The sequence below is a fragment of the Haplochromis burtoni genome, unplaced genomic scaffold (genome assembly GCF_018398535.1).
Source record: "Haplochromis burtoni strain Fernald_Lab_line unplaced genomic scaffold, NCSU_Asbu1 Contig_120, whole genome shotgun sequence".
Lineage (NCBI taxonomy): Eukaryota > Metazoa > Chordata > Actinopteri > Cichliformes > Cichlidae > Haplochromis > Haplochromis burtoni.
The window spans coordinates 1,743,800-1,753,264 of NW_024582481.1; the positions used below are offsets into that span (position 1 = coordinate 1,743,800).

Sequence of the window (9,465 nt, forward strand, 5' to 3'; positions counted from 1 at the left end):
AACCCCGCCCATAAATGGAAAGTGGTTTAACCGAACTAAAGCTCTCCTTAGCAACTTGGAGAAAAAAAAAAGTCATTATTAAAGTCTCGGAAATCTTCTCAATTAAATATTTTTTAAATAAACGGGCTCATACCAACAGGCATATAAAATATCCTCGTTCAGCGTTTCATTTTACCAGCTTTAGTCAGGACCTTTGCTTTTTTGGCCGCTACCCCTCTCCGTAGGAGCAATAGAGTCACCATCCGGCGCATGTGCACTGTATACTTTAAGCTAACTTTAACTTACTGTCCACGCGTGTTTAGAGTCTCACTTTGGGAAAAGTGGGGTTTGAGCCCAGGGATTTTAGAAATATACGACGCGTTTTTCTTCAGAATGGGTGGTCAAGCTAAGGGAAAAAAGAAAAATAAACCGAAGAGGAAAGATAACCGTCCAAACAGGGGTGAGTTCACTGGTTTATCATTTTATTTACTGTGTATAACGTCAAATTCGTACACACGTTTATAGAAAGGAAGAACTGTTATGTTTTGTTTTGAGTGCAGCTCTAATAAGAACTATTGTTACACGTGCACTTCTGACATCTCAGCAGATGAAGGATTTGTTGGTTTATCACCTCAAGAAAGGATGAAGGTAAGAATGCAAGAAAAAGCCAAGAAGAAGACAGCGGAGAAGTACTCAGTAGAGCAACTCCTACAGAAGGTAATGTTTACTACATATCCACAACAAAGGCAGGACCCAAATATGTCATTGCCTTAATATCCTTTTATTCTTTAAATTCTAATCAGCTACTGAGCTTTCCTTATGTACTGTGGTGTACAGACTGAAGAATGCATGGACAGTTTTGACTTTGAAATGGCCAGCCTTTTCTGTCGAAGAGCCCTGGATGTGGAGCCCACCAACCTGCAAGTTCTAGACATGCTGGGACACGTTTCCTCTGAATTAGGAGACACACAGAAAGCTAAAGAAATATCCTTTTTCACTGCTTGTGTCCATAATTTTGTAATTTCACTACACTGCCGTGATAATTTCATTCTACTCTAATGCAGTGATTGTTGTGGCTTCCTTGACTCCCCTCTCACGTATTTCTACGTGCTGTGGAGCTTAGCCCAGATGTTGGCCACAGTAAGTACATGTACCTGGGACAAATCCACACAGGCCGGGAGGCTGTGGACTACTATACCAAAGGCATACAAGTCCTACTGAATACATTGGAGAAACAAGGAACAACAACAACAGTAAGTGATTACACATAGGACTACCCCTCTCTGTTTCTCTGGTTATGGAAAGTGAACTAGATGTCATGACTTTGTGTTCAAGGCTCCTGATTTTCTTTCATTTTCACAAGAGGGTGCTATTGGACAATGCATGTCTTAGTGACATGCATTGTTATGACAGATTTATGTCAAACCTATAAGCATCCTGTTGTTTAACTGTTACTGCAGACCTGTATTACTAATTTAAGATATTTACAAAACACTTTACCGACACTACAATGCACTAAAACTATGAACTGTGAACTCAACTTTGAAACAAAACAAATTTTACACCGAAAATGTGAAAGAGTAAAATGGTAGTTTTGGAAATGGTCAGATGATGGTAGTTTTACAACTTCTGTCTTTTTCCCCCCTCAAATATAGTTATTTATTTATTTAAAAAAGAAAATATTGCTCATTAAGTTTTTTGCAAAAGCAAAGATAAAATGTTTTCTCATTTAGAGGACATAATAATGTGCCATGCATTACAATGTTAACATTAAATTAGAACAAATGGATGGAAAATAGAATAGAAGAATAAGGTTAAAAAGGTTAGGATACATTGTATTAATTGCACATGTATTAATCTGTCAATTTTACATTCACTTATTCAATATTGTTGTTGTTGTTTAACTTTGTGACACCATGTTTATTAATATCATTGTGAGGTCTCTTTATTACTCTCATTCAGATGTCTTAAATATATTAGCTAGAAGTGTCACTTCTAGCTACATAAGTGTGTCAGTACTCAATAACTGTGACAATGAGTCAACATGAACAGAGCAATGACTCTGAAAGTAAATTGGATAAATTTAATTCACGCAGTTTGCAACTCTGATGTTACTGCTTCCTTCCTGCTGTGACATGTTAATATGATTTCAGAGGAAAAGGCTTATTCAGATGGTGTCCCTTTTTATTCTGATCATTTCAAAAAGAAAACCTGTCTTAGATTCTGTTTCATATAAGTCTCGTTCAGTCTCTTTTGATTTGTAATGAATAATATGAACTTTAGAAACTAAAGAAGTCTGCCCTTTGATTCATGCAGGCTCTGGCTGGAGCTACTGCCCCACCAGATGAGGACCCCGAACTCCCCACAGAGAAGGATGTTAGTGTAGCCTACTGCTCCATCGCTGAGATTTACTTAACAGACCTCTGGTACTGGAGCACACAGAGTTATGCACTTGACACTGATAGGCCTGCCTTTGGTAATATTTTGAGATTTTCTTTTTCTGTGTGTGTGTGCATGTAGCATGGAGGAGGGCGCTGCCGACAAGTGCAGGGAGTTCATAGAGAAAGCATTACAGTATCGCCATGACAACCCAGAGGCTCTACAGCTTATGGCCAGTTACCTGTTCAGTACAGAGAGAAACCAGGTCAGTCCTCTCTCTCTCTCTCTCTCTCTCTCTCTCTCTCTCTCTCTCTCTCTCTCTCTCACGCACACACACTTGAGATGAGTTATCACCACATTAAAGCGGGAATCTGCTGAGTTAATTATTCTGAGCAAATTGAATCGTATGCGATTAATCAGCAGATGGACAGGTCATGCCGATAGGAATGTTAATTACTGGGCGGATCATTAAGGTCATGCAGTCATCTGCTAAAAAGAGAAAAGATGAGGGAAAAGCATATTGGACTAAATTTAGAAAACATTCCACAGGACCTTTTGAGTGTAACATTTGACAGTGAGTTTAGAACAATATCCTAAATAAACTTTCTGTATTTTTACATTACATGTATATTTGTACATGCGGGAGACATTGCTAAATGAAGAGCATCTTAAACCACTGTTAATAGAAGGCATTCAAGGCAAAGGCTTTTTTGAAAGTATTTAAACATGTTTATTGTTTACTTGAAATGTAATCTAATTGAAATATGGCCTTAAATTACCACGTGGAAGTATTTGTTGGCAGTGCTGTCTGCCTCAATCATCCTCAACATGCACTGATGATACAACGAACAACATTCAGTTCACCTACCACTGTTTTTTGCAAACTATATGTAATGGGCATTTTCAAACCTCTGTACTCTCTCTCCATACTCTCCATGCACTCATATCACCAAACTGAGCAGCGAAGGATCTGTAATACTACCTGTAAGCTGTAGGGGTCAGGCTGGTTCCAGTCTCACTTCACACCTTTCCACATCCTGTGACAAAGTCTCTTTTTTTAAAAAAATTTTTCTAAGAAACAAGAAAAAATAAATTGTTCCCAAATTAATCCAGGGGTTCTTGGTTTCTGTAGAAAATCCAATAGCTAGTCTGTGGAAGTAAATTATACAGTGGGATTAGTCTATAGGAACTGATTTGTGTGAAGAGTGCATTCTCCAATTACTAACCCTTACTCCTTACTTACTCCTAACCCTTGCATAAGAAATGAAATGCATATTTTTTATAAAGCTTTTTATATTTATATGCTCTTTTTCTGTGTTCAGGAAGGCAAAGATTACCTGTTGAAGAGTGTTGGAATGTGGCTACCTGCGCTAAAACAGAGAGCAGCTTCGTCCAGCGCAGGGGAAGACATTCAGGTAGGCTGTAGCTGTGGGCTGGTATTTGTCTCACTTCCACCAGCCCCAGTAAGATCCCGGTTTAGTTATAAAGCCCCTTTAACTAACAAGATTTTCACAGCATGCTATGCTTTATGCGCAAATATAAGGACAGCTGTACAGATTAAAAACAAAGTAAGAGATAAAGAGGGAATGATAGAAGATGAAAGGTGGAGCACAGACTTCACAAACCTGTATGTATTTGTGTTAGAGTGCACAGAGAGAAAGCAAATAATAAATTCAACACCAGGAAGGGTTTTAAAGTATAAACAAGCAAAGTACAACATGGAAATTGATAAAGGAAAAATGGCTATAATGTCAAAGCTGGATGGGCTTTGAATAGCTCAAAATAAATTGCAGATTCAAATAATAAAAAAAGTGATGTAAGAGGGTTTGGTGTGATGATTTGATACAATAATCCCAGTGACACCACTCTTATGACTCTTATCTTCGGGAGCAGGTTGATGTGAACACAGCCTGCTGACACTTTGGCTGTGATTAACAGCCACATAGCTGAAAAACGTTTTGTACCTTGAAATTGGATTGTGTTATTATCAGACAAAGGAAGAACTATGTTTGTGGATGCCTGTGAAAGCACTTACTGCAGAGGTGGTTGTATTGTCCTTGTTTTTTTGTCTTCTTTCTTTCTCTCCTTCAGAATGAGATCCCTCCGTATGAGTCTCGCATCACCACAGCCAAACTGCTCATTGAGTCAGAGGAGTACGAGGTAAAATGTTTGCTGTGTCGTGCTCGTACACTCCCTTGTTGTTGTTGGTCTGTGTTTGTTTCGTGGTGGGAGGGCAGCCTGGCATTTTTTGCGTGTGCGCACATCTGTGTGTTTGTATGCTTTCCTTTCTGGTGAATAGCACTGAAGGTGGGAAGGCCATGCCTGGTCTTTATCCCCTCTGGAGTTTAGTGTCAATAATTGAAGAGTGGTATTTACAAAAAGGGATAGGGCTAAGGGGGGCACACAAGGGTGGAGGGATTGGGAGGAAGAGTAAAATAAAAAAAAAAATAAAAAAATTGAAGCTGTGGTCTGATGAATTGCGGCCATATCTCGAAACAGCATACTTCTCTACTAAATCACTCAGGAATTTCTGGTATTAATGGCCTTGATTTCAGTGGCTCACTGCCTTCAGTTCAGTGCTAAAACTCCTAACGCTGTCATTAACGCTTGAAGTCATTTTCGGTGATTACCGCCACACCAACAGCAGTTTAGCTACTTTCTATTGTGATCCAATGATTAATTTTCAGTCACTCTTGTTGGGTGGTTTATGGTTATTACTTACGGAAAATGAGAACAGTGTCCTTTCCCCCCCCCTTTTTTTTCTCCTCTTCCCCCTCCTCACACCCAAATAGCTCAGCTGCAGTTATATCTTTGGGTGCATGTGTGCGGGAGATGGGCTGTCAGGTGTATCAGTAAAATGACAACGTCTCGGTCCACAGTTTCTGACATGTCGTTTGTCTTCATCCTGCTGTTGGTGTCATGAAGCCCGAACCACAAACCGCACCCATTCCTACTGCTTTATAACGTCAAATATTTTGCCATGTGCTCAAGTATGTGTACACACGCACACACACACACACACACACACACACACACACACACACACACACACACGTGAAGGGCTATTTGGAGTTTCTGGCAATTGCATTTAAGGGTGAAAGTAGAGTAAAGGCAAACAATTTTCTGTCTGTCTCTCCCAGCCTGGGATTTGGGACTTGGATTTGATAGGATCCTCTCAGCTCTTTGCTTCCGGTACTTCTCTGTCACACATACTCACACACACATTCTCTCACTTTCACATTTAGCATCTCTCACTTAGAAGGATCTATGCACAGTTTTATGCTCTTTGTAAACTTTGCGTAAAGTTGTTTATTTCCAGTAGAGTTATTAGTTGGAAGGCTGTCTTTTGAAAATGGTGCCAGAATATAACCAATTGTCTCTTTCTCCCCATTGAATAATTTGTTTGGTCCCCAAAGCTGGGCCAAGGCTTTGAAATTTGCATTAATATATTTGCCAAAAAATAACCCCAAACATATTAAAGAATTTTTTTTGTTTGTTTGTTTTCTGTAACTGCATACAGCAACGTCTAGTAAATAAATGTTAATTTTAGAATGGCACAAGGTGTAGCGGTACTACCATGTTCTTTGGCAGAAACTTCATCTCATGGTCTTTGTCTGTACTTTTGTGTTATGTGGATTGAATTCAAATTAACTAGGCCACAATAACGCAGTGTTAGTGTGGTTATTATAGTGCATAGTGGTGGGAGATAGAAGTTTACTCAAAGTCTCCACTCTTCCCCAGAAGTCTCCACTGTCTGGTCTTATTTTCCACCCCACAAATTCAGATCAGCACCAAAATTGAGCGGGTTCTTTCTTTGCCTTATGCTCTATCTCCCTCCACCAATTCTCATCAAAATGAGAAAGATTTTGCTGAAAAACACTGGGAAGATGTTTTCAAGACAAACTGTCTTTAGTGGGTAGACACTGTCACATCTCTTGGGCACTTTACTGGGTCAGAGACCCGTCTCCCCACCGTCTTAAAACTCAAGGTTTCTTATGAGGGTAGGTGGTTGTCATTAAAAAGCGTCAGCAATAATAATGTCAAACTCAGAGCATGTGCAAATATTACAGTTTCTTTATTTTTAAAATACATAGTTATCTTTTATAATAAAAATTTTGTCAAGACTGTGGCTTTCAGTTGTTTTTTGGAGGAAATCTTTAAAAATAAAAAACCTTTGCCACATGAAAAGCTGAATGTGATAGTAAATTTGACTGAGAAAGGGATAAGAGCATGAAAACCATGACATAGGCTGGTTGTACTTGTGCTCCATTGTGCGATTGTCTTGTTTACTTTAAAAAATGTGATAGAAAACATTCCAAACACACCGTGTTAATAAATTCATGAAAACATCAGTTTCACAATTGCTGCTCTTCTCTTCAGTCAACTGTTTCTGCAAAACATGGATCTGTGCCACTTAAATTAGAAGAGGAGAAAAAAGTCACCAAAAAGGCTTTTGCGAGTCTTTTTTTTCCTCCCGCTTTTGATTAGTTGAATAACTGCCAAGTTTGTTTGTGATTTCCAGAATGGAAATAGATTAAGAGCGCACGAGGGTGCTTGAAAGAAAAAGAAGTGAGAAGTGAGACAAACGTGTTGGTTTTATTGTCAAATATCCCCATATTTGTGAGAGCGCTTGCAGTGCTTAAACAGGTTTGTTATTGGTTTGATTGATGGAAAATTAATTAGGTTTTCATTTGGTTTTTGTCATTTGTCTTCATTAATGTTTGGTTCCAGCGTTTAATATGGGATACTTTGCTGCTGTTAAAAATCTTTAATCTGAATATATCTGATATTTTCAAGCAGTTTGAAGACCATGTTTTCTGAGGTTTCCTGATGTTTTATAGAATAAACTCTAAACAGTTTAATGCAATCAGTGTGGAGATGATTGGTTGCTTACTTGTTTGTTTATCAAGCAAAAATACGAACTATTATATGGTGCCCATCTTTTCCAATATGAGGGTCTCTGTAGTATATGGTAGGAAATATCATTAAAATAGTCACATCAGTCTTCAAGTTTGTTGACCTTTGAATGGGAGTGGGGGCATCGGTGATATATAGGAATTATGTATATATATATATATATATATATATATATATATATATATATAATTTACATACATAATTTATTTTGTTTCATTCTTCTATGGCATAGTTTGCATACGGTGCTGCAAACATTTTAGACCAGACATCTCTGAATCTGCTGTTCCATCCCACAGGTGCTCTGTTGGATTGAGAGCTGTTGACTGTGGAGGCCATTTGAATGTATTGCCATGTTCAACAAACCACTGGGGTACACTGTGTTGTTCACATAAAGGATTTTACATGGTCACTAACAATACTTGGGTAGGCTATGATATTTAAATGAGGCTAGGGGCCCAAGGCATATCAAGAAAATATCTCCCACACAATACACCACCACTTATCTTAGCATATCTTATCTTCTCATCAGATAAGATATGCTGTGTTTTTTCCAATCCTGGGTTGTTCAGTTTTGATGAGACTATGCACATTTTCCGTTTCCTGTTCTTAACTGACAGGAGAGACACCAGGCCTGGCCTTCTGTTTCTCTTCTGCATACTTTGGGTGTCATAAGTGGTTGTTTGAGTTACTGTTGTCTTTTTATTAGCTTGAGGCAGTTTGACTATTCTCTTCTGATGTCTGATATCTCATCAACAAGGCATTTTCTCCCAAAGAACTGCCACTCACTGGATATTTTCCTTTATCGGAGCATTGTCTGTAGCCTAGACACATTTGTGTAGGAAAATCCTAGTAGTTCAGCAGTTTGTGCAATACTTCTGGCACCAACAACCAAACATTACAAGTCACTTAAATCACCTTTCTTCTCCATTCTGATGCACAGTCTGTAGCCTCAATGCATATCATTGGCTGATTAGATATTTGCATTAACTAGCAGTTTGAACAGGTGTGCCTAATAAAGTGGCTAGTCAATGATGTATTTTATAGTCTTGATTTAAAAAATCAAAAAACAGCGTGGTGACAGCGTTTTCCCTACTGTAACACGCGCACAAACATTACCGTGATCACCCATCACAACCACTGATTCACTTGCCACACAGCAGACAGACAGACAGGTACCCTCCCCTGACAGCCATTCAAGTGTCTCTTAGCTGAGGCGTCGCAGAAGCTGATGGGTAGTTACGCACCTTGTCATTGTCACTCTTCTTTGGCTGTATTTTATTTATTGAATGTTTCTGTTCTTATATTTATTTCACAATGTACAGCTTGTACTTTCCTATATTGCTTGCAAGTACAGTTAGCAGTGACATCCCCAGGATTTATTTACTTAAGTCTCGATGCCCCTGTTTACGTGCGTGTGCGTGCATGTGTGTGAGATATAGCTTGCCCTTGCTTGTAAAGTGATTTGTCTTTCTCCTGTCTCTGCTGTGCGCTCCAGTAAAATGATTCTGTTAAACAAAATTGCCTGAAGATTACACAAATGCAGAAATGGATACATGAGCACGCGCACACACACACACACACACACACACACACACACACACACACACACACACACACACACACTGTGCACATGCCCACGATGGACATTATAAATGAGTTCCTCCACAGAATGCAGGGTTTTTTTTTTCTTTTGGTTCCTTCAACAGTCCTTAAAATAAGGAGGACAACATGTATGTATCGTCTTGCATGTGTTATTGGTTGTGTGTCTCTGTAGCGCACTGTTGTTCTTCTTGAACCACTTTTGCAATGTTTATTAAGATTTTTTTTTTTTTTTTTTTTTTTTTTAACCTCTCGTCCAATTTTCTGCCTCCCCCCCCCATCCTCCTTCGTAGTACAGCCTCTTTTTCTCCTTATCTTCATGGGAATATTAATCTTGTTGTTGTTTAGAGCATGAAGCGGCCTAAGAATCTCTGAATCTTTAATTACTCGCCCCTGGGCTGACCGGTGTAGTTAGGAAGATGTGCAGTTGGAGACGATATAATGGTTATCATTGCTCACTTATCCTGGCTCCCAGATATCTCTTGTTCTATTTTTGTAGCTCCAAAACTGCCTGTTCTATCACTTGTTTAATACCCAAGCAGATCTTTTCTCCTATCTTTTATATCTAGTGCTTGGCTCGATTTACTGTGT

The 9,465-nt window shown here is 38.9% G+C and overlaps 1 protein-coding gene across 2 annotated transcripts in view; it reads left to right on the forward strand.

Annotated features, from left to right (window-relative positions):
- Positions 1 to 65: 65 nt before the first annotated feature.
- si:dkey-12j5.1 (probable assembly chaperone of rpl4) overlaps positions 66 to 9,465 on the forward strand; it is a 25,882-nt gene continuing 16,482 nt past the window's right edge. Inside the window, exons 1-8 of one of the 2 annotated variants that reach the window (XM_005934824.3) lie at positions 66 to 439; positions 584 to 696; positions 817 to 963; positions 1,077 to 1,232; positions 2,296 to 2,405; positions 2,500 to 2,623; positions 3,681 to 3,773; positions 4,450 to 4,518. In XM_005934824.3, coding sequence (XP_005934886.1) covers positions 250 to 439; positions 584 to 696; positions 817 to 963; positions 1,077 to 1,232; positions 2,296 to 2,405; positions 2,500 to 2,623; positions 3,681 to 3,773; positions 4,450 to 4,518 — 1,002 coding nt within the window. In that variant the 5' untranslated portion in view covers positions 66 to 249. The remainder of the gene's footprint in view (positions 440 to 583; positions 697 to 816; positions 964 to 1,076; positions 1,233 to 2,295; positions 2,406 to 2,499; positions 2,624 to 3,680; positions 3,774 to 4,449; positions 4,519 to 9,465) is intronic. The other variant, XM_005934825.3, reaches the window with a different exon arrangement.